Raw genomic sequence first — 24884 nt, forward strand, 5'->3', positions numbered from 1 at the left:
GCAAACTGATAAAACGTGTGACCCCACACTGCCAGCTTTTCTTCCTTTTGCTGAGCCTAAATCAGTGAGGGCATCGCTTTTCAGGAAAGGAAACGAAAGCCGGTTCCAACAGGAAGCAAAAATACACTGCGGAGGGTCTCCAGAGAGTAGCCTGCTGAGAGGGGGTCTGCGGAGATCCGGGGCAGCAGAGAAAGCAGAACGCGACGCCACAGCCTTTCAAACGGCGTCACAACCGAAACCCGCTTTCCGCAACAGAAACCAAACACCTCCGACATTTTATTCCAGAGAAGGAGGCCCCTGCCGGCTGAGGAACACACCTAAGGAGAACCCTGAGCCCGTTCTAAGCGATTGAAACGGGCATTCCCCCGTCTACGACGCAGGGCGCCAGTTTTCGGGGGTAACCGAGACAATAATAGAAGCTAATTCAAAACAAAAATAACGCTGCCCGCCGCAGAACGCGCACCGAAGCACCGGATAGAACCTGGCCTCTCCCTAGTGTCCCCAAGACAAAGCCCGCTCCCAGCACACACCGCGACCTGGACTACATGTCCCAGCATGCAAGGCGCGCACGTCGCCCAGCCGGACTACAATTCCCGACGTGCTCTACTGACAGCAGGTCGGCCCCCTTAACTACCCGGGGCCTGGGGGGTGGGGGTCTCTGAGAAAGTGGGCGTATCGCCACCCATGGCTAAGCCTCTCCTAGGGATCGGACACGGACCGTCAGTAGGACATTGTGCATGTTACGAGTTCTGTAGTCATTCCTCATTGCCTGTCTTACTAGGTCGGCCGAGAGGTACCGGCTGGGGCAGGCGCGGGGGAAGGAGGGCAGCTTTGCCGTCTTGAGCCAATGGCGCCCGAGCGGCCCTCCCGCTGCCATGGCAACGGCGGCCGTCCCCGGGGGACCAGCCTCCCATTGGGTAGAATCTTTCGAGAAGGCTCGAGAAGAAGGAAGCGGAAGTGGCACGTGGAGGCGCCGGTGGGTAAATGCCGCAGATTCTGGAAAGTTCTGATCAGTGCGATACATAAGACTGAAGAATTGGGACCTCCCCTTTTGGGTCGGTAATTCAGCGCCGGCGCCGGTGTGCGAGCGGCGGGCCGAGCTGGGCGAGGAGCCCGAGCTGCGGAGCGAGCCGCGCGGGCCGAGTGCCGCCTTTTCCCGGGCTTACTCCTGCTCGCCGCCGCCGTCCCCGGGAAGCCGGAGGCTGGCAGGCCTGCTGTCCGTGTGCCCTTCCCAGTGACAGAGAGGCGGTCGGACCCCGCGGGCCGGAAGCAGCGGCCGGAGGAGCCAGCAGGCAGGTGCCCGGAGGACGCAGCGCCAGACCCTAGGCGGAGAAGGACCGCGAGCCGGCCATGTCGGTGGTGGGGCTGGACGTGGGCTCGCAGAGCTGCTACATCGCGGTGGCCCGGGCCGGGGGCATCGAGACCATCGCCAACGAGTTCAGCGACCGACGCACCCCGTAAGTGGGGGGCTGCGGGGGTCCTGGGGAGGGGGAGGGCCCGGGGCCTGGCGAACGTGGGAACCCGAGCTCGCGGGCTGGCTGCGGAGCCCCGCCGCGAACGGAGGCGGTGTGGGGAGCGGTGCGCCGGCGCCTTCCCTGGGGCTGGGGGGCTGGGGGCTTGGCGCCGCCGACCGGAGAAGGATGTCTCAGGGATGCATGGGGGCAGGAGTCGACCAGGATTGGGTTCCCCAGGGTCTTCACCTTGGGTGGGCTTCCTGCCGGGGCGGGGCGGGGGGGCGCGGGGGTCCGATCGCTTTTCTCGGCAGGCTGCAGCCTGCGCCTTTCGCGGCCGCCCCCGGTTCCCCACCCGGCTTCTCTGAGCTGGCTGAGCCGCCCCCAGCTGGTCCCCCTCCCTCCGCGGATATCTTTGCGCACCGTGGAGCTTTTTCTTCCGCATTGTGAATCTCGAAATGAACTGGAAGCTTCCAGAGCCTGTGTGCTGCTGCTTGGCCAGGGAGGAGGCTGTTGTTAGCAACCGCGGATCCGCTCCCATGAAAGGTTAACCCACCTCTTGTTACCCTTCTCTTGGTTGCTAACGTAGTTAACCTTAGTACCCAGAAGTATTTTCGAAAGACGTAAACGTCCTGTTTTTGCTCAGAGAGAATCATTCGTGAGGAATCCCAGACCGAGTTTTTATTTATCAATTTTGCAGTTTAAGAGACAATAAAAATGAAATGCTTTTGTGCAAGAATTCCTGGAATGGATGTGTGTCGTCCCTGGATTAAAGTGTTTTTTTTTTTTTTTTTTTTTAACAGCAGCGCAGTGTTATCAAAAGCAACTTTCGGGGGAGGTTATTTTCTGGAGAGAATATGTGCAAACAGACCTGCATGCCCGCTGATGTAATCAGTTGTGTGCTTCTCAAGGAAATTACTGTAGCTGTCCATCCCCCCCCCCCCCCAATATCCCAAGCGCACGATGAAAAATGTGCAATGAAACATTGAACCGAAGGTTAAAAATGCCTGGGTTTATCCAGTTAGTTGTGTAGAGATGAGCGTTTGTGAAAGTGAGTGGAAAAATCGGCAAAGCAGTGGACGGTGGACAATGCTGGGAAGCTGGGGAAGACTGTTCTGCCTGAGCAGCCCCTGGGTCTCCTGTGCACACCTTGCCGTCTGTTCTCTGCCTGTGCTGAGGGCTTTGGAATTGGGTTTTAGTAAGAAGGAAGACAGTGTTTCTAGCTTTCATGTCTGGAGGCAGTCTTTGTTTTCTTTGATCCAATAGAAGAAAGAAAAGCAGTTTAAAGGAGAGCAGGGGTAAAATTGGGGTACCTGGATTCAGTGGCCATTGAAACTGACGTCATGATAGCTATGGCCCCGAATGATGCAAACTGAGGGCACCACCGTTGGCCTTCTCCTCACTGTTGTTAGACCAGGTGGTTGACATCATTGCTTTGTTCTCATTCATTCCAATTGAATACGGTTAATTTGATTCTCCCTTGGGAAAATGAGTAGCTCATTCTGAAAATGTATAACTCTGAGTTTCGAATGATGCTCAATTTTTAGGATGCACTTTAAAGGTGTGGTCTTCCAACACTTCCCTGGTTTTCAGAATGCTAATAGCATCTGCTCAGGGAATCTAGGCCTAGGATGGCTCTATTGCAGTACATTCCAACTTTATTCAGCCTGTTACTTAATCCTTCTTTGTATTCCCATTTCGTGCATCTCATTTACCTGGGTGGGAGTGACTATAATCCAAAGTTAATAACTCTGATCCAGAATCTTAGTCACTCACCTCCCCCTCACAAGCCGTAGCTGTGCTGTTGCCGTGCAGTCCGGCTTCTGTTCCGAGTCACTTTGCCTCTGGTGTTCAAAACCGGCTCGCGTCACTGATCAGTCACTGCTTTCGCTCAGTGTTACATTCTCTGCTTTTGTGATACCTGCTCTGCGCTATTTTACTTGTCCTCAATGGAACCCTCCCCCCCCTCCTTTTTTTTTTTAAACTCCGGAGGCATAATTTAGGTACTCTTGTTTGTGCTTACATGAAAAGCTTCGATTCCTAAAGAGGCATAAAGGATAGCATGACAGATTGGGAATGTCAGTGACGTTTAGGTAGGTAAAGAGTTGGAAGGTGAGAGCGTTAAACACCATAGTTTTATTGTTGGTCATCTGTGTAGGGCCAAGTTAATACACTTTATTCAAAGCATTTTAGAATTAATGTTCACTTTGTAATAATTGAGAACCTGGAGAATTACACTAGTACTTGAAGTATTAGAAAATGTCCCTTGAGCCATCAGCAGACTTTCTGGGGTGGTAGGACTGCCCCTGGTTGGGTTTTCAGAGCAGCAGTTAAGTAAAACAACTCCTTTGAGTGTCTGATAGGAACTATAGACTGAAATTATTCTACACTGGTGCCCTTATCATCACCACAGGTCAGAAATTTATGTTAGAATTTTCCTCTTGTTTTGATGTGTCCTTGTTTACTTTTTTAGTATCTTCACAACATCTGCTTTGTGTTTCTTCTAGCTCAGTCATATCATTTGGATCAAAAAACAGAACAATTGGAGTTGCAGCCAAAAATCAGGTATGTTAGAATTCTGATAATTTTTCAGGGGAAAGTTTTAAAAGGAAAATCTCAAGAGGCTATGTGTATTAAGTGTCAAAGCTTATGCTTTTGCATTTTTCAAGTGTAACTCAAGTATTCTTTATGAACCCTGAAATTATTTTTCCTCTTCCATTCCTTTTATTGTTTCACTAACTTTCTAAAGTGCCAATCTTCTAGTAACTTTGCTGTCATTTAATTTCTTATTTTTAAAAATTATAAACAAGACATTTAGAGTTTTTTCATGTGAAGTTTCTCGTTATACTCATTTAAGGGTTAAAGAGTCATTTTATAGAAGGGACTTCTAAGAGGTTCTATGTTTAAAAGCACCTTTAGGTTACTTAGTAATTAAGGTGAGATCTGTGTGGCCTAGTAATGGTAGTCATTTGCTGCATGTCACTGCTGAGCACTTGAATTGTAGCTGATCAGAACTGAAATGTGAAGAACGCATAAGGTATACATGAGATTCTAAAGACCTATCATGAAATTAAAAAGGAAAATGTCTCATCAGTTTTTGTTGATTACATGTTGAAGTGAGTTTTCTAGATATACTGGGCTAAATTATGGAAATTAATCTCACCTTTATTTAATTTTTTTTTTTTTTCTTTTTTAAAGATTTATTTATTTGAAAGGCAGAGTTATACAGAGGGAGAGAGAGAAAGAGGTCTTCTCTCTGTCTTCTCTCCCCAGATGGCCACAACCGCTAGAGCTGTGCTGATCCGAAGCCAGGAGCTTCTTCAGGGTCTCCAACACGGGTGCAGGGGCCCAAAGACTTGGGCCATCTTCCACTGCTTTCCCAGGCCATAGCAGAGAGCTGGATTGGAAGTGGAGCAGCTGGGTCTCAAACCAGTATCCATATGAGATGCCAGCCCTACAGGCGGTGGCTTTACCCACTACTCCACAGCACTGACCCCAAAATAATTCTTTTTAATGCAGAAAATAGTATGACTAAAAAAGAAGTAAAACCAGGGACCGGCGCTGTGGCATAGTAGGCTAAGCCTCTGTATCGCATATGGGCACTGATTGTGTCCAGCTGCTCTGCTTCAGATCCAGCTCTCTGCTGTGGCCTGAGAAAGCAGTAGAAGATGCCCCAAGTGATTACACCTGTGTAAGAGGCCTGGCCAAAGCTCCTGGCTCCTGGCTTTGGATTGGCCCACCTTCAGCTTTTTTGGCCATTTAGGGAGTGAACCAGTGCATGGACTTACTCTCTGTCTCTATCTCTCTGCCTAACTATGCCTTTCAAATAAATGAATGTTAAAAAAAAAAGTAAAACCTTAATATATTTTAACTCTATATTATGACTGCTTGTGTTAGAAGAGGCACACACTAAGAGGACAGAAGAAAAATAGTTATACACACAATTAGAGTGACATGCTGAAAAGGAGAAAGTGGAGTAATAAACCCCCCAAATGTTCCATTTATGATATTGGTAGGCCAGACCTAAATGTAATTGCATCTTTTTGTTCTTTTCTGAGGAGGCTCAGCTGTCTGTCCTGTAGGCTACTAGACTCCCATCCCGGTTCTAGGGTGCTGAGTAACACAGGACATAAACATGCTTGCCTTCATAGTGTTTACAGATTATTACTGCTCAGCGGTATTCTTTAAGAGTTCAAGTAATCGGAGAAAAAAGTAGTGAGCTTTAGTCATTTTCAAGCTAATAACTTCAGAACACATAGTTTCTCATGTTTTATGTCACTTATCTTAAGTGAAGTTCTCACTGGCATCTTTCAAATATGCTCCGATGTGGGACTTTTGGATTTGGAGTTAACATGAGATATTTGACCAAAATGGTTAAGTGAGAAAACACAGTTTCTTAGAACAGTTTGTCATATGTCCTTCCAGATTTCTTCAGTTTCAAACCAGACATTTCTGCTTAACCTAATGTATTTATCTGATAGCCGAGACTGTTCATTTTTATAAAGATTGTTAAAAGTAGCTGAGCAGGAGTTTTAGGTACACTCATATTGAACAAACATGCAGCAGTTTGAAAACAGTGTCTTGTTTTTAAAAATTATGTAGTTGAAAATACTGTCATTTAGAAATGTCTTATTCTTGCCTCTTAACTCCTTAAAAGAAACTGTTCAACTATAGTGTTTCTGTGTCTATTCATCCTGTCATTACCTATGTGTTAAATTTTAGTGGAAGGAAAAAAACGAAGTGGTACAGTTCTTGGGGTTTGTTCAAAAGTTTTAGTGATAGTTTCAATATTCTTACATTTATCTTAGAGATTTTGAAATCTGTTTTAACTTCTGTGGTGTCACTCTCCCCATTTGTGTCTCAGTGCTTTTCTTCAGGTGTAGGAGAAGAAAGTGTAAATAAAATCTATGGATGGGAAATCCAGGCCCCAGGGAACTTTATGTACATTCCTGGTCTTACGATGTTTGAGTTGTACTAACGACTGCCTGTAAAATTGCCGTGAGTGGGTGTGGTAGGTGCTGAAATTAGAGAAAAAATTTCAATATCAAACTTCTTTTGCAGCAAATCATTCATCCAAACAATACAGTGTCGAACTTCAAAAGATTTCATGGTCGGGCCTTCAGTGACCCCTTCATTCAAAAGGAGAAGGAAAACTTAAGTTACGATTTGGTTCCAATGAAAAATGGTGGAGTTGGAATAAAGGTAATATAACTGAGCAACTATGGGCTCTTTAGTCAGACTGTTTAATTCATTTATAGAGAAGTACTAAATTTTTAAAAAATAGCTCAAATTTCTTAAATGAACAAGATGGCTTTTTTTTTCATTTAGCTTCTTTTAAAGTATAATAGATACATACTGAATTGTCTCTTGAGAATTACTCAAATAGTACTCTATACTAGTATATCTTAATTTTTGTTTCTAACTTCTTGGCAGTTGCATGATGTAGATTTATTCTGATGGTGTTAAACAATGGTGTGTCAAGTCAAGGTCTGTTCCAAGACAGCCCAGTTGGAGTTGTTTGGAGAGCATTAGTGTAATAGAACCAGAAATCTTTTTTTAAACAGCAGAGGCATTCCTGTCCTCTGATCAACACTATAATATTTATTCCAGTGATTCATCTCTTCAGTTAGGATGGAAATTTACTTCCTTCTATAGTGTTTTTGACTAGGTCTTTGGTTGGAGAGAAATCTGCCTTAACTTTTTTTGCCTTTCCTCTGTAGGGAAAAACTTCCCTTCCTCTTTTCTTTTTTTTCTCACCTCTTTTTCCTTTTTGAAATAAAAAAGATTTATGAAAGAGACTGTGTGCTAATATTTGGAAGTTAACATGTAGCTAACATGTGCTAACAGTGCTCAAAAACTTTTTTTCCCCTCACAATAGGTGATGTACATGGATGAAGAACATCTATTTAGTGTGGAACAGATAACAGCCATGTTGTTGACCAAATTAAAGGAAACTGCTGAAAACAATCTCAAGAAACCAGTAACAGATTGTGTTATTTCAGTAAGTAGAATTTAACCAGCCAGTGTGTTTTATTTTAATCACCTTCTTTATATTACTCTTAAATATGGAATGTGTGAAAGTTGTTCTATTACTAGAGATCACAGTTCTACTGGTCTGTACTAACGTACTATTCTGGAGCATTTCAAGAGTAGGTTTGAGCGATATTTTTAGCCAGAGCTGTGAAGGTTCTTAACTAGAGGTGTAACTCGCCATCTCCCATGGGGCTCTTTGAAAGTCCAGATGGACTAATGACATCTGTGGGTGTTCCAGTGCAGTGAGTTGTCACATTACCCATCAACTTGTACTTCACACAGCAGCCTTTCATAGATGAAGGAGGTCTACGCTTGGTTGAGAACCAGCGCATTAGGAGTTAGAAAACTGGCTGCCAGTACTGACAAAACCTAGACATTCTGTACTGGACAGCCCACTGTTTCAGTGGACGGTCACTAGTCAGATGGTCAAGGAGTGCATGAACTGGATAAGTCTGCTTTTATTTGGATGCCAAAAAGGTGCTTGTGAGTTCTGCTTTTCCAGATGTGCGGGGTTGCTGTTTGCTCAGCTGTGATTGTGCTCTGCAGGATTGTCAGTGCCGAGTTCTCTCCACCTGCACTGTGAGCTGTTTGACCTGCCCAGACCAGGCAGAAGTCTTGGGGGCAGCAGGTTCTAGGATATGGACAAGTAGAGGCAGAAGAGCTGAAGCTCTTCTGTTGACTTTGCAAGACAGAGGGTTTTCTGAGGAGCAATGTCTGGTTGTTGCCTACAGAAGGAGTACTAATCTCTGGTAGAATCAAAGAATTAAGTCTTAAGTCCATGGGTTTTTTTCTTCTCTCTTCCTCATTTTCTCCTCTCTGCTTTCCTCCCCTCCCCTCCCCCTCTCTACTCCATTACCCCAGATCTCATTTCCCTTTAAATTACCTAATAATTATAAAAGCCCTGATTGGAAGGAGAACAAGGACTCACCTTTGCTCTTGGCCGGCCTGCGTGCCTTCCCTGCCCTCTCTCCCTCTCTCTCATTCTTTCATTCATTTGAATGAATGAGAGAGAGGGGAGGAGGAGAAACAGATCTTTCATCTGCTGATTTGCTTCCCAGAGGTCTGTGGCAGCCAGGTCTGGGTTAGGATAAGGTCAGCAACTGCAGCCTGGTCATGCACATTAGGTGGCAGGGGCCCAAGCACTTTGGCCATCTTCTGCTTACCTGGGGAAAGCAGGGAGCTGGATTGGAATTAGAAACAGAGCAGCTGGGATCTGAACCAGCAGTCCAGTACAGAATACTACCAATACAAGTGTTGGCTTAACCTGCTGTGCCACAGTGCCACTTGTAGCTCCTGTCTCTTTCTGAAGCACCCACAGATGTTTTGGAATAAAATTTACAACTTACTATATTCAGTTTTCTCTTAGCTGCCTTCCCGGTTGTGAATGTGGTGTTATTTTTTATTTTTCTGCAGAAGAATAACCCATGGGGCTGGCATTCTATAGCAGATTAAGCTGCCACCTGTGTTGCTGGCATACCACGTTGATGCCAGTTCATGTCCCGGGCTGCTCCACTTCCAATCCAGTTGCTTGCTAATGTGCCTAGGAGAGTAAAAGAAGATGGCCCAAGTGCTTGGGCCCTAGCACCCATGTGGGAGGTCTGGAAGACACTCCTGGCCTTGGCCCACTCTAGCCCCAGCTGTTGTAAACATTTGGGGAATGAACCAGCAGATCTCTGTTTCTTGGCCTTTCAAATAAATAAATAAATAAATAAATAAAATCTTTTTTAAAAAAGGGTAACACGGGCTGGCGCTGTGGCTTAGAGGGTGAAGCTACTGCCTGCAGTGCTGGCATCCCATATGGGCGCCAGGTGAAGTCCCAGATGCTCCACTTTCGATCCAGCTCTCTGCAATGGGCTGGGAAGACAGTGGAGGATGGCCCAACTACTTAGGCCCCTGCACTCATGTGGGAGATTTGGATGGAGCTCTAGACTCCCAGCTTTGGCCCAGCCCAGCCTAGCTGTTGTGGCCTTTACTGTTGCCTCTCGAATGAATGAGTGAATGAATCTATCTATCTATCTATCTATTTATTTGACAGAGTTAGACACTGAGAGAGAAAGGTCTTTCTGTTGGTTCACCCCCCAAATGGCCACTACAGCCAGAGCTACACCAATCCGAAGCCAGGAGCCAAGTGCTTCTTCCTGGTCTCCCATGAGGGTGCAGGAGCCCAAGCACTTGGGCCATCCTCCACTGCCTTCCCGGGCCACAGCAGAGAGCTGGACTGGAAGAGGAGCAACCGGGACTAGAACCTGGTGCCCATATGGGATGCCAGTGCCCACAGGTGGAGGATTAACCAAGTGAGCCATGGCGCCAGCCCGAGTGAATGAATCTTTTAAAAAAAAAATTACTTGTAGCTAGAAGCACAAGTGCTCTTCTGCCCCTTAGGAAGATCAGCAGACTTTGCCAAAAAATTTTTATAATCTTTTTTTTTTTTTAAAGATTTATTTATTGAAAGAGTTACGTAGAGAGAAGGAGAGGCAGAGAGAGAGGTCTTCCATCCGCTGGTTTACTTCCCAGTTGGCTGCAACAGCCGGAGCTGCACCGATCCAAACCCAGAAGCTTCTTCAGGTCACCCATACTGGGTGAAGGGACCCAAGGACTTGGCCCACCTTCTACTGCTTTCCCAGGCCATAGCAGAGCTAGATCAGAAGTGGAGCTGCCAGAACTTGAACCATTGCCCATATGAGATGCTGGCACTGCAGGCGGTGGCTTTGCCTGCTTTACCACAGTGCTGGCCCCAACTTTTGTAATCTTAACAGGTCCATTGAATTAAATAGTAGCCATAATCTGTTTATGCCTGAACCCAGTGAATAAAGTGAAGGTGGTAGCCTGTGCTAGAATTAGCACTGTTTTACCCTTGTGTCCTTGTAGTCTTTTAATTATATCTAACATTAAATGTTGACCTAAAATAATTTTCAAATGCCAGTAGAAATTTAAGATTAATTTGGAAGCGATATTTCATCCACTTAAAGTTTTCTGTTAGATTTAAGTAATTTTCATGGAGGCCGGCGCCGTGGCTCACTTGGTTAATCCTCTACCTGTGGCGCCAGCGTCCCATAAGGGCACCGGGTTCTAGTCCTGGTTGCTCCTCTTCCAGGCCAGCTCTCTGCTGTGGCCCGGGAAGGCAGTGGAGGATGGCCCAAGTGCTTGGGCCCTGCACCCCATGGGAGACCAGGAGAAGCATCTGGCTCCTGGCTTCAAATCGTCACAGCGCCAGTCGTAGTGGCCATTTGGGGGGTGAACCAACGGAAGGAAGACCTTTCTCTCTCTCTCTATCTATATCTCCACCTGTCAAAATTAAATAAAATAGAAATAAAAAGACCATTGAAGACAATCATCAAAAAATCAAGCCATCTGGCATCTTCTGCAGACAAGAAAACCATGGAAAGGGACTTAGAGGTGATAACACCTGGCTGCTTCCCTTCTTAAGGAAGTGAAGTCCAGAGGGCGGGTGGCATTATGCCCCATTGGCAGAGCATGTTTAAAGAAAAAAGATTTAAGTAACTTTCAATTTGTCTTATGAATATTCCTGGTTAATTTTTATTTCAGGTTAAAACTTGTTTCTAATGAAAGTTAGCATAATTTAGGGGCAGTCTTTTTTTTGACAGGCAGAGTTAGAGAGAGAAAGAAAGGTCTTCCTTCCATTGGTTCACCCCCCAAGTGGTCACTACGGCCAGTGTGTTGTGGCCGGCCAGCTGCACCGATCTGAAGCCAGGAGCCAGGTGCTTCCTCCTGGTCTCCCATGCAGGTACAGGGCCAAGGACCGGGGCCATCCTCCACTGCCAGCAGAGAGCAACCAGGACAGAACCAGCGCCCCAACTGGGACTAGAACGCAGGGTGCCGGCGCCGCAGGCAGAGGATTAGCCTAGTAAGCCTTGGCGCCAGCCGGGGCAGTCTTTAAAAGTAGTTACTTAAGCAATTTGTTAGAAATGAAGTTGTATTCCCATTTTGTGAATTGGCTAGATACTTAGCTAGAATCTTGTAAATTTTTTTATTATTCCTGTAAAATTATTCTGAAGAATCTGTATTTTTGTGTTGTAATTAAGTTAAAATCCTTAATATTTGTGTTTGTAGGTTCCCTCCTTCTTCACAGATGCTGAGAGGCGATCTGTGTTAGATGCTGCACAGATTGTTGGTTTAAACTGCTTGAGACTTATGAATGACATGACAGCTGGTAAGAAAAAACTTCATTGAGAAGTAAAATACACTATCAAAACCAGAATTAAGATATTTTGAGTGCTGTGATCAAACCAGTTTTCTTATAGGTGTACATTCAGAACGTTAGATTTGAAAGCAAAAGTCTCACGTCTTCACACGCTTCTGTTTAGTGACAAATTGGTGCTTTATGAAATATTTGTGTTTTGGTTAGAAAAGTCTTTCATATATATATATTTTTAAAGATTTAATTATTTGAAAGTCAAGAGTTACACAGAGAGAAAGAGAGAGAGGGAGGGATGGAGGGAGAGAGAGAGGCCTTTCATCTGCTGGTTCACTCCCCAGTTGACCACAATGGCCGGAGCTGCGCCGATCTGAAGCCAGGAACCAGGAGTCTTCTCCGGGTCTCCCACACGGTTGCAGGGGCCCAAGGACCTGGGCCATTTTCCACTGCTTTCCCAGGCCATAGCAGAGAACTGTATCGGAAATAGAGCAGCTGGGACTTGAACTGATGCCCATGTGGGATGCTGGCACTGCAGGCGGCAGCTTTACCCGCTTTGCCACAGTGCCAGCCCACATATTTATATTTTTAACTCCTTAACTTAATTGCGTTGGATTTAGTGTTTATTGCCTTACATTCCTTTTATGGTTAAGAATCAAATTTTCTCGAAGTCTACTGATCTGGGTGTCACAGCTACCTTGGATACAAGTATTAATTTAAATTTCCTTTTCTGCATGTATTTTTTGAATGGTAGTTAGGCATTGGTTATTCATCAGATACTGATTGAACCATGTACTATTTGCCAGGCATTGTGCTAGCATTACTGATAGATTGGTGAACAAAGCAGTCAGTGTTCTATTCGTTGTCAAGAGTTTTTAATAAGTTTATTATGACTACAGATGAATGAAAAGGAAAATAAGTCCATTTTTGCACTGAAAAGCTTTTATCCCCTAGCATATCCTTGATAGGCTTTTGAAAAATTGTTTAAGTATCAATAAAGGTATCTTCTCAGGTATACACATTTAGAAATAACACCGATTTCAAAGTTCACACACACAAAAAATTAACACTGTTTAAGGGTCAGCTCCAAAAGAAAATGATGAACTGCAGTTATTATAGTTGTATATTGAATTCTTAATTGGGGGGGAGGGCTAAGAAATCTCCTAGCAGGTTGTTTTAAAGTTGTTAAGTATTAGGTAACGAACCTGATGCTGTTTGTAACCCATGGTTCCATTGCTTTCTATTTCTCTGTCATATCTCTCCATGTATTGAAAAACAGTAGAACGTTGTTTTAAAATCAAAAGAGTAATAGATTACCCCCAAAAAGTCATGTAAAATCAAGTGTAAAAAGAATGCATTCTCCTTTGTTTCAAGTACAGTTAGGTTTCCTGCAGGTGTGATTATGTGTAACAATGAAATTCCTAAGAAAAACGTGAACCAAAGATTTGAAACATTGTTATTTCTTGTAGTTGCTTTGAATTATGGAATTTACAAACAGGATCTCCCAAGCCTGGATGAGAAGCCTCGAATAGTGGTTTTTGTTGATATGGGACACTCAGCGTTTCAGGTGTCTGCTTGTGCTTTTAACAAGGGAAAATTGAAGGTAAAGTCTTACCTTAAAACTAAGTGAAGGAAACATCTCACTATATTTGTTACAACTTTCAGCTACTAAACCTCTTAACAGTTGTGCTTGTGCTTGGTAATGAAGAACTTCAGATAAAGATGTTAGCAGGGAATTGTTGGGTGTGGTTGATAGATGCAAGGATGACATAATTGTCTTAGTAAGTTCCTTGGTTAGGAAAGAAAAAGATTCTGATATCTTGTATATAATCATTAAAAGTCTACAGTGGTGTAGTATTCCATTAGGATTTTGTAAACATTCTGTCATTGTTGGCTTGGGTTTCATGTTAAATAGAAGTCCTGAGCCTATTAACCTTTAAGTTATTTGACTAGCAATATTTGTGTTCTCATTAGAAATATGGTTTGCAAATAACCAGATTATTTTTGTTCTGATTAAATTAGGTGCTGGGCACAGCTTTTGATCCTTTCTTGGGAGGAAAAAACTTTGATGAAAAGTTAGTGGAACATTTTTGTGCAGAATTTAAAGCTAAGTACAAATTGGATGCAAAATCTAAAATCCGAGCACTCCTTCGTCTGTATCAAGAATGTGAGAAACTGAAAAAGCTAATGAGTTCTAATAGCACGGACCTGCCACTGAATATTGAATGCTTTATGTATGACACAGATGTTTCGGGGAAGATGAACAGGTTTGTCTTGAGTTTTGTGGATTAACAAATGGAACACCTTGCTGAAACTAGCACCGGTGTCAGTTTGAGTCGAGTCTCGTGAGTCTCAGCCCATGTTTCAGAATTGTATGCCACCTGACCCGTGCCTGGACAGACTGCTATTTATCACTGTTAGAGCCAATAATAGCTCTGTGAAGAGAGTTTGTAAAAGTCTTCATTAAGTGTCCTTGTGTTTAGATCTCTTCAGTATACTTTACTTTTTAGTATTTTGGGGCCAGGAATTGGGTAATAGTTTTACGGAGATACTTTGAAGTGAATGGAAATAAATATTTAAAGTAATGAGAATTGGATCACAGAAAACATTTAGGGAGTAAAATGGCAGTCTCAATATAGAAGTGATTCCTTCAAATAAAACTAGAACTGACTTTTCTCCCCTCATTTCCTTTTGCATCTGTTTTCTATACCAGAAAAAAAAAAAGTCACAAACTACAGTGTAGTTAAACTTGATCCATCTGGGATGGGTGAGGATTCAATTTATTGGGAGTGATATTGTTTTAAAAATAAAGTAACACAGGAGATTGAATTTCTGATAAATTTTAATGTTATATAAATTATTTGCTAAGGTCACAGTTTGAAGAACTCTGTGCTGATCTTCTGCAAAAGATAGAAGCACCTCTTTATTCACTGTTGGAACAAACTCAGCTCAAGCGAGAAGATGTGAGTGCTGTTGAGATAGTTGGAGGCACTACACGAATTCCAGCTGTGAAAGAAAAAATTGCCAAATTTTTTGGAAAAGATATAAGCACAACACTCAATGCAGATGAAGCAGTAGCAAGAGGATGTGCACTACAGGTACTTTTTCTCTGCTTTGTAATGGAATACATTTTTTAAAGAGATTCAAGTTTATGTCATGGTGGGTTAATATAATCAGTCATGTGCCCAATAAGATTGCAAAAGGAAGTTACTTTCAAATAAATCCATAAGACTGCAGGGAGACAGAGATGCTCAAATCTGGAAGATGCACCAAGTTTAAAATTCAAAGAACTGAACTGATGTTGCTTAAACTGGGTGTTAGAAACACAGGCATGGTTGTGAGAGGATCACAGAAAACACAGCTGTGAAGCACTTAGCTGAGTGGAGGAAACACTTACTGTAAAGTATGTAGGAGAGAATTAGAATGGATTGATTTAGGGGAGAGTTTGCAAGGTTAAGAGTATTTGTTCAGTGCTTTTTAGAAAATAGTTACCATATCTCAACCTCAAATTGATGTTTTTGTTTTAAAGATTTATTTATTTATTTGAAAGGCAGAGTTAGAGGCAGAGAGAGAGAGAGGCCTTCCATCCACTAGTTCACTCCCCAGATGGCCGCAAAGGCCAGAACTGTGCTGATACAAAGCCGGGAGCCAGGAGCTTCTTCCAGGTCTCCCATACTGGGTGCAGGGGCCCAAGGACTTGGGCCATCTTCTGCTGCTTTCCCAGGCTATAGCAGAGAGCTGGATCAGGAGTGCAGTAGCCAGGACTCGAACCAGTGCCCATATGGCACTGCAGGTGGTGGCTTTACCCCCTATGCTACAGTGCTGGCCTCTAAATTAATTTTTAACCTGCTTATCAAATAAGAATGCAGCCAGAAGCATGAAGTTAGTTTGGTAAAGCAAAAGCAACAAATCTAAAAGTGATAATCCATTGTACTGTCATGATCCATCATGTCATAGGGGGTATTTTTTTGCTTTTGCCTTCATAATGGAATATGCTTTCTTAATTAACTGATTCCCCAAAATGTTGAACATTCATCATTTCTTCCAAAGTAAAGTGAATTTTGGACTCCTTCAAGAGTCTACTAATCAGAGCAATTGACTGTTTTTCCCTGGTGTGTATTCAGTTGAGTCTTTTTTTTTTTTTCCTAAAGATTTATTCATTTTATTTGAAAGGCAGAGAGAGAGGGAGAGACAGAGAATCTTCTACTGGTTCACTCCCCAGATGGCTGCAATGGCCAGAGCTAAGCCAATCTGAAGCCAAGAGTCTTGCCAAGGTCCCCCACGTGGCTGTAGGGGCCCAAGGACCTGGACCATCTTCTACTGCCCTCCCAGACCACAGCCAAGAGCTAAATCAGAACTGGAGCAGCTGGGACCCGAACCAGCACTCACTGCAGTGGCTCCACCTGAATGCCACAGCTCCGGCCCTCCCACCCCCACTTTTTTTCCCCCAAGATTTTATCTACTTGAGAGGTAGAATTAGAGGGAGAGACACAGAGAAAGGTCTTTCATCTGCTGGTTCACTCCCCAGATGGCTGCAATGGCCAGAGCTGGGCCAATTCGAAGCCAAGAGCTAGGCACTTCTTCTGGGTCTCCCACATGGGTACCCAAGCACTGTGGCTTTCCCAGGTCATAGCAGAGAGCTGGATTTGGAGGAGGAGCAGCCCATACAAGGTGCTGGTGCCACAGGTGGAGGCTTAGCCCACTACGCCACAGTTCAGGCCCCAGTTGAGTCATTTTTTATATGAACCTTCCACCTATCTGTTGGATATTATCTATCCCACATTTGGATCTCCCTTTGCTTGTTCATTCATAAAATTGAAAAGTAGAAATATTTTACCCTTTTCAGCTTCCTAGGTATTTGTAAAGTGATATCGACAGAGCTGCTTATAGATTTAGATACACATTCAAGAAACAACTTGAAGTTGCTGTTAAGGGAGGCACTTCTGGGAAGCCCTGTTTTTTAGTTGCTATCCTAATATTTGTTGTCTGGGATTTTGTATCTAGTGATAGGCATAGTATTTAGGGGGTAAATCTTTATGCTTAAGATGGTAATATTATAGCAGTTTTTACCCATTCCATTTGAATTGAGTTTTATATTAAAAGATGGGTGGAGATTATTCATGTGCCTCATGATAATCTCTTAAATCTCTCTCTGTCTCTTGTAAGTGTGCGATCCTTTCCCCAGCTTTCAAAGTAAGAGAATTTTCGGTCACAGATGCAGTTCCTTTTCCAATATCTCTGGTCTGGAACCATGATTCAGAAGATACTGAAGGGTGAGTAGCAGAAAATAACTTTCAGACATGTTAAGAAGAAAACTTAAGTACCTTTTATAATTCCATGATCAATCTACCTGGGATTTTTGAGTCAACAACAAAATCTTTCAAAGTATTTTTCATTTTGTATTGTAAATGGCTCTCTGTTGTTAACGGTCTCTGTTCTGTGTGTGTGGTGCAGCAGTCTTAAAGACTTGATCAGCTGAGTGCCATCTCCTTTCCTCTCCAGTGTCCATGAAGTGTTCAGTAAAAACCACGCTGCCCCTTTCTCCAAAGTCCTCACTTTCTTGAGAAGGGGGCCTTTTGAATTGGAAGCTTTCTACTCTGACCCACAAGCAGTGCCGTATCCAGAAGCAAAGATAGGTAAGTGATCGGTTGGATATTTTTTGCTTTCAGTTAAAGGCTTAGCTTATTATTCAGTGTAGAAACTTGAGTTATTCTTAGCAATGCTGATAGAACTTAACTTGGAATAATGATAATGGAAATAGGTCTTTATTTCATTGATGAATAAACTATATTATACAGATGAAATGATTTGCTAGCTGTGCTGTTAACTTCTGAGAAATAAATAAAGGAACATGTTACTATTTTTCTTACTCTGATGAAGTCTATGCATAAAGGACAACCTACTACTTTTTTTTTAAGATTTTCTTTTTTAATTTTTTAAAAATTTTTTGCCAGGCAGAGTTAGAGAAAGAGTTATAGACGGTGAGAGAGAGAGAAAGGTCTTCTTTCCATTGGTTCACTCCCCTAATGGCCGCTACAGCTGGCTCTGCGCTGATCCGAAGCCAGGAGCCAGGTACTTCCTCCCGGTCTCCCATGTGGGTGCAGGAACCCAAGGACTTGGGCCATCCTCCGCTGCCCTCCCAGGCTACAGCAGAGAGCTGGACTGAAAGAGGAGCAACTGGGACTAGTACCCAGTGCCCCAACCGGGACTAGAACTCAGGGTGCCAGTGCCACAGGTAGAAGATTAGCCTAGTGAGCCACGGCGCCAGCCCTAAGGATGTGTTTATTTGAAAGTCAGAGTTACACAGAGAAAGGAGAGGCAGAGATAAAGAGAGGTCTTCCATCCTCTAGTTCACTCCCCAGATGGCCACAACAGCTGGAGCTGCACCAGTCAGGAGCCAGGCTCTTCTGGGTCTCCCACACGGGTGCAGGGGCCCAGTGACTTGGGCCATCCTCCACTGCTCCCAGGCCATAGCAGAAAGCTGGATTGGAAGTGGAGCAGCAGGGACTTGAACCGGCGCCCACATGGGATGCTGGCAGCGGCTTTACCTGCTAAGCCACAGCGCTGGCCCCTAACTTACTACTATTAATATTAGCCTTTTTTGGGAAAGAAATCATTTGAATGAGTCTAACCTGGCCAGTTGGGCTTGCTTTGTTACTAAAGACTAAAATGTTTTGACCCATATTTTTGTTTTGTTTTTTAAACTGTTCACAAATTTGTTGGTAAGAGTGTAGTTGGAGAAATCCTTGTAAGGTTTTTTTCATGTAAAGTTTTACTAGCTTGGATTGTGTGCATTAATGCTCCGTTTTACAGATGGTGCAACCCAGGCTCTTTAGCATGATATGTCTGATTTTACATGTTTTCACCAAGGCTTGAAACCTTGTACATAAGACGTTTTACATCCAACTTTCTCTGAGTCTTCTTGGACACCCCAGAGTAAATGCTATTTCTCTAAATGGATCATTTGGCAACTAGTTTCTGAACTAGAGATTTGACATGTCATCAAGGTCTAGTCCAACTTTTTACTGATCTGATAATTAAGTCTGTAACTTCCTGTGTGCTTACATGGACAGCACCTCATTAAATCTTTATTAAATCTTACACAGTGCTTTGCATATACCAGGTTCAAAATAATTTGCTTTAGTGGTCTCTGGAATAATAGTACTACATTCCTGGTGGAGATAACTAGCATTTAATGCTTGTTTCTATAGTAAGGGCTCACTGAATACATTTATTAATTCAATCTTCATAAGCATAGATGAGTTAGGTAACTTTGAGGAGGACACGCAGCCAGGATGCAAACCAAGACAGTCTGGGTTCTTTAAAAATGTAAGATACCAGGATAATGGTTTCTCCCTTAAATCATTCAAAGAAGAAAAGAACATGTATCTCACAGAAGTGAATAAAGTGGTAATAAATAGCTTTATAAAACAAATGTATGCTAAGACCACTGGTTGAACTCTGTAATCAATGCACAATCATTCTTAGGTGTTTAACAGAGTTCACTTTTCTGTTAATTTTTAAACATAGGAGTGGGAATAAGAGAGGGAGGAGATATATAGGTTGGCACATGCTCACTCGGACTTACCTCCAATGGTGGAACTAGAAATGTGCCAGGGGATTTCAACTCAATCTTATCAAGGAGGCAGGTACCAATGCCAGCACATTTGGTAAAGTGATAAGTATAAATACACAACCGATCAAAAAGATAGGGTATGTGTCTGAGATTTCACAAATAAGACCAGTGTAAGCAAATAATGAAGGATAGAATTAAAAGGGAGAGAATGATCCTGCGGGGGAGACAGGACACACACAGCAGACTCATAGAATCTCAGCACTCCTGCCTCAGGATCAGCCCTTGGGACATTCGGATCTGGCTGAAAGGTCCATGAGAGTCTCACAGGCATGGAAAGCCATGACACGGTGGCAAAAAAACAATCTAAATGAAAGATCCTGGTGAACAAGACCCCAGCAGAAGGAACAGGCCATCAAGGAGAGAGGCACCTTTCTCTGAAGGGAGGAAGGAACCTCCACTGTGATATGGCCTTGACTAAACAAGTTCAGAGTCGGTGAACTCAAGGGGCTTCCATAGCCTAGACAGCTCATAGCGAGAGTCTTGGGTGATTGCTGACATAAATAAGAGTGCCAATTGTTAAATCAACAACGGGAGTCACTGGGTACATGCACCCCACGTAGGATCGCTGTCCTTAATGTGTTCTACTATGAAACCTAAAAACAACACTCCTAGTCGAACAATACCCTATACCTTATGCGGTTGTGTGAGGGCAGCCTGTTGAAATCCTTGCTTAGTATATACTAAGTTGATCTTCAGTATATGAAGGTAATTGAAAATGAAACTCAATGAAGGGCGGGATAGGAGAGGGAGTGGGAGAGGGGAGGGCCACGGGAGGGAGGGAGGTTGAGGGGGGCCACAACAATATACAAGTTGCACTTTGTAAATTCACATTTATTAAATTAAAAAAAAACTATATAACAAACAAAAAAGAACTTAATACTTTACCCTTTTAGTATTTTTTATGTTCTACTTAAAACTATTGGTTGAACTCTGTAATTAATACACAATTACTCTCAGGTGTTTAATGCTACAACTAGTACTCAAATAGTATTTTACACTTTGTGTTTCTGTGTGGGTGCAAACTGTTGAAATCTTTACTTAATATATGCTAAATTGATCTTCTATATATAGAGATAATTGAAAATTAATCTTGATGTGAATAGAAGGGGAGAGGGAATGTTGTGGGTGGGAGGGAAGTTATGGGGGGGAAGCTATTGTAATCCATAAGCTGTACTTTGGAAATTTATGTTCATTAAATAAAATATAAAAAAAAATTAAAAGTCGTGTGCATTAAAAAAAAATAAATAAAACAAATGTATGCAAAAATCCAAGCATAGTTGTTACCCAACTAGGTTTAATTTAAAAACAGAATAACAGGGCAAGCATTTGCATAGAAGCTTAAGTCACCACTCGAGATGTGTGCATCCCATCCCATATCAGGGTGTCTGGGTCAAGACCCAGCTGCTTATGATCAGCCGCCTCCTAGGGTGCACCCTGGAAGGCAGCAAAGTGTGTACTCTTTATTTAGTCATGCTGTGGAACCACTTCATTACAAATAATAATTTCAAACATTGATGCAAATTTTAGCTCACATCCCTATTTAAAACACATCAAAAAATATTTTTAGAATCAGAAGTGTAGTGCTTTCTCAAAGGACTCTAGGATTAAAATTTATTGTGTGCTTGATATCATCTGCTGTATACTTACGAACAGATTTCCAAGTCTAGTTTGCTCTTCCATCTGGACGAATAGGGTAGGAGGAAGAATTGCATGTCATCAGTATTTTACAGTCAGTGTCTGCCCAGTAAGTGCTTAACAAAGCAGTTAGAGGAGTGCCTATGCCTGTACCTGTTTTTTGGACACACTGAGATTGTTTCCAAGAATACTGTATGTTTTAAGAGTGTGTAGTAAACAATATTGGACTTTAAGTTTATAGAGAATAGGGAGAACATACTGGAATTGCAGTATTTTTGAGCTTTATTTCTTGGTCTTTGTGTTTTTTCTTACCTGTCTCGTTTACAGAAGTTCTGATTTAATTTTAAAAATGGCTAATTTCTTTTTCTCCTAGGCCGCTTCATAGTTCAGAATGTTTCTGCACAGAAAGATGGAGAAAAATCTAGAGTGAAAGTCAAAGTACGAGTCAACACCCATGGCATTTTCACCATCTCTACAGCGTCTATGGTGGAGAAAGTCCCAGCAGAGGAAAACGAAGCGTCTTCTGTTGAAGCGGACATGGAGTGTCCAAATCAGAGATCCCCAGAGAACCCAGACACTGATGTAAGTGTATGGATAGACTTTTGCACTGCCATAGAGTTGAATTAATTCTGAGCTATAGAAGGGTAGGGAAGGGTTAAGATGTTGTCTTTATAAATACTTCTTACCAGAATTCTGAATAAGGATGATAGTTAATAGTAAGTTATTTCCAGTTAATGGTAATTTATGGTCTGGAATTTAGTGAATTGTGATTAAATTTTGTGTAACTGAATTTTAGGTGACTGGTTTATGACAACTCGAGTAGATTGTGTTTTTTTTTTTTTCTTTTAAGATCTAAGTTACTTATTTTTTTTTCTAAGTTACATATTGAGAAGTCAAATGTTACAGTTAAAAATGTCTCTACTATTTGTTTAAATAACCATCAAATATTAAAGCTGATTTTTCTTTCAGTTGTATGACAGAATTGGCTTTAGTGCTCCAAACTTGTTTACACTTAAATAATTTTTTGTATTGTAAGAGGCAGAAAAAGAAGAATCTGTATATCATATAGACAGAATTGCTGCTCATCATCTTAATTGAGACTCTGTTAGTATGAGTGCTGGTTCTCTGGTCAACAGAAGAATTTTAGGAAGCAAAATGTTTTGTACCTATTAGAGTTTATTTCCGGAGACTAATCAGAAATAGCATAAGTGAATAGGCAGGCAAGTTACAATGTTTTAATTAAGATGTGAGGAAATGTGATATCCTGTGGTCACTTACCATTCCTAGAACACTTAAGGAACATTAACATTCTGAACCTTTTACTCTCATCTACAGAAAGTCTTCAATGTAGTGAGCTAAATGAGCAGTGCCAGGTACTTTCAGTCTCTTAGTACCTTTAGAATATCAGGAGTGCCTTGCTTCTAACTACTTCAGTGTCTGCCTTAGAATCTTGAAGCATTGGAAAAAAAAAAAAGACTTCAGGGTGGGCAGAAAGTACTTAGAACGCTTCAGACTTCTCTCAGAATGGGAGAAGCTCAGAACAAGCATTGATTTATTAGGGACTGAGGACTACTGAAAAAGGAAATCAGAAAACTTGTAGGGTTCATTTTCCTTCATTTTCTTTACCAAATTTTTAATCAGGATTAGCATGTAGCATTTATTCTTTACCTTGCGATCTTTTAAGGTTTAAATAGCTGGATCACAAAGGAAAATGGGGTGGAGCAGAGGGTCTTAATTATCTAAAAGATGATGAAACGATAAGCCCTGGAATAACTGATAGTTGGCCATTTTATGTAACTCTTTAGTAAGTGGAAGTGGAGCTAAGTCAAGATGTGTGATGGCTGCTGGTGAAATTAGGGTTTGGAAGCCTGTTCTGAGAAAGAGGCCTGGTGTAGTAACGTTTTTCCTGTGCTTTTGACAATTAATCTTTACAAGGTTAGGTGGAAGTGTCATAAAGGAGAGTTCTTGATTGTCACCACATCATTCAAATGCATACTTGTGTAACTTATTTAACTACTGTCATTCACAACATTTCTTCCAGGTTTAAAAATTCTAAGAAGTTTTCAAGTATTTTGTATTCATTTTGCTTTTATCCAGTACCTTTTCTCCCCACCTATTAAGATTTCAGAAATTGAGTGTACTGTCTTTGGTGCCCTATAACTTTTAAAATTTATACAAGTACACCTGCTTTCTACATCCTTTGTGCCTGGGCTTTCATTTCAGAAAAATATCCAGCAAGACAACAGTGAAGCTGGAACACAGCCCCAGGTACAAACTGATGGTCAACAAACCTCCCAGTCTCCCCCTTCACCTGAACTTACCTCAGAAGAAAACAAAATCCCAGATGCTGACAAAGTGAGTGACTCTTCTAGTTCATTCCGTTAGACAATGTTGCAACGTGTAATCGTTAATGATATCATTGAATCTGCAGTTTCAAGAGAAAGCACCAAGTGATTTTATTCTATGTAGGGTTTTTTTCTGTTGATTTTCTATGTGTTTTTCAATGAAAACCATTTAGAGGTACTCAAGCTCAACTAAGGGAATTTAATATCCTGCTTTAGGCCTGAAAGCTTCTCTTGATTAACTGCCGCTCCAAGTAATAAGAGCCTATGTGTAGTACTTGTTGTCATCTGAAAGGGCAGAGGTATCTGCTAGTGCCAGAGGGGGAAAAGATACATCCCAGTGCTGCATGATTGGTTTTCATGTAATCAGTTGATAAATGCATGGGCTATAGGAGTCTAGTATGCTTTCTTCTCTGCTCAAGTCATTTGTCAAATTTAAGAAGATGAATTATGATGATCTGATAAAAACTAGATTGCATTTCAGAGTAATTGCTCTTTTGTCTTGCTTCCATAGTAGGTATTGGAAGCTAAATTGAATAGTGGTGCTATGTCCCTCGAAAAATGACAGCTTCTAATCAAACCTTTAGTATTCATGGTCAGATGATACTGAGAAGTTGCCATTGTTGTCGCCAGTGTTGGAGATCGTTATTCTCTGTGCAAGTGGCGTGTAAATTATTAACCTGTTGGTAATTTGGTTTTCTCTTACTTGCTGAGGATAGGATTCTTTACCCTCAGGTGAATTACAGAATTGTTTGTTAGGGTCAAAATGGATTTTACACTAGCTAAAATTTCCACTGTTTAATTTGCCCTTGTTCTGATTGATCCTGCAGGGTTCCTAAGGTGAGCCCTAGATCCTGACTGATTTTGAAAGCTGCTGCCTTTATATGATGGTGATTATTTAGAAAACAGCTGCTTGGTTTCCACATCACTCCCCTTGACTGTTGGTTGAACATGAACTAACTTGTGCTGATAGCCTCATTACCTGTGTGAAAACGTGACATTGGGAGGAATCTCAGCCTCTTAGCTATAGGAACAGTGAGCTTGAAGCCCTTGAAACATTATCTTACCCTCCTCTGGAAGGTCCCTCATCCATCTGTGTTGGAATGCTGTTTTGTGGTAGACTGATTGTTTTTCACTAGCTGGTTTTACATTGTACTGTCTTATCTTAACTACCATGCATGTACTACCATTCATTTTGTCCCCCAAATATCTGTGGCACTCCTGCATCTTGCTAGGTGTAGGAATCATCTGATTCATTTTTCTTTCTTGTGGATCATGCCGTCAGTGCCCTGCTTACTGTATTGGAGGGCTCTTTTTTGGGCACTCAAAGGAAGGGGCTTCGGACTGAGTAGATCATTGCTAGTGATACAGTTTACAGCACTTGATAGATCTGTGATGTGATTTCTAAGAGCAGTGCAGCACAGCTGTGGGAAACATGCATTCTAGTCCCATCTCTGTTGTAGGCAAGTCATTCATTCCAGTCCTAGTTTCTTTGTACCTGGAGTTTTAACATCCTTTATAACTCAGGTTATCCAGTGGCAGTGATTGTTATGCCTTAATTAGCTAGTCTCTTGCCATTTTTCCATCCTAGCCAATGAAGAATCATGTTTCACACTGTGGTTATTGTCTAATCT

At 42.3% G+C, this 24884-nt stretch overlaps 1 protein-coding gene across 3 annotated transcripts in view; it reads left to right on the top strand.

The window, feature by feature from the left end:
* Positions 1-860: 860 nt before the first annotated feature.
* HSPH1 (heat shock protein family H (Hsp110) member 1) overlaps positions 861-24884 on the top strand; it is a 30145-nt gene continuing 6121 nt past the window's right edge. The window contains exons 1-13 of one of the 3 annotated variants that reach the window (XM_002720572.4): positions 861-980; positions 1069-1081; positions 3964-4016; positions 6513-6653; positions 7330-7452; positions 11556-11655; positions 13107-13240; positions 13660-13904; positions 14507-14735; positions 16804-16910; positions 17140-17273; positions 21282-21490; positions 23132-23263. In XM_002720572.4, coding sequence (XP_002720618.3) covers positions 876-980; positions 1069-1081; positions 3964-4016; positions 6513-6653; positions 7330-7452; positions 11556-11655; positions 13107-13240; positions 13660-13904; positions 14507-14735; positions 16804-16910; positions 17140-17273; positions 21282-21490; positions 23132-23263 — 1725 coding nt within the window. In that variant the 5' untranslated portion in view covers positions 861-875. Of the gene's footprint in view, positions 1458-3958; positions 4017-6512; positions 6654-7329; positions 7453-11555; positions 11656-13106; positions 13241-13659; positions 13905-14506; positions 14736-16803; positions 16911-17139; positions 17274-21281; positions 21491-23131; positions 23264-24884 lie in introns of all 3 variants that reach the window. The other 2 variants (XM_008273527.5, XM_008273526.4) reach the window with 2 other exon arrangements.

Source organism: Oryctolagus cuniculus, chromosome 9 (genome assembly GCF_051225735.1).
Source record: "Oryctolagus cuniculus isolate XC-2025 breed Fujian yellow rabbit chromosome 9, ASM5122573v1, whole genome shotgun sequence".
Classification (NCBI taxonomy): domain Eukaryota; kingdom Metazoa; phylum Chordata; class Mammalia; order Lagomorpha; family Leporidae; genus Oryctolagus; species Oryctolagus cuniculus.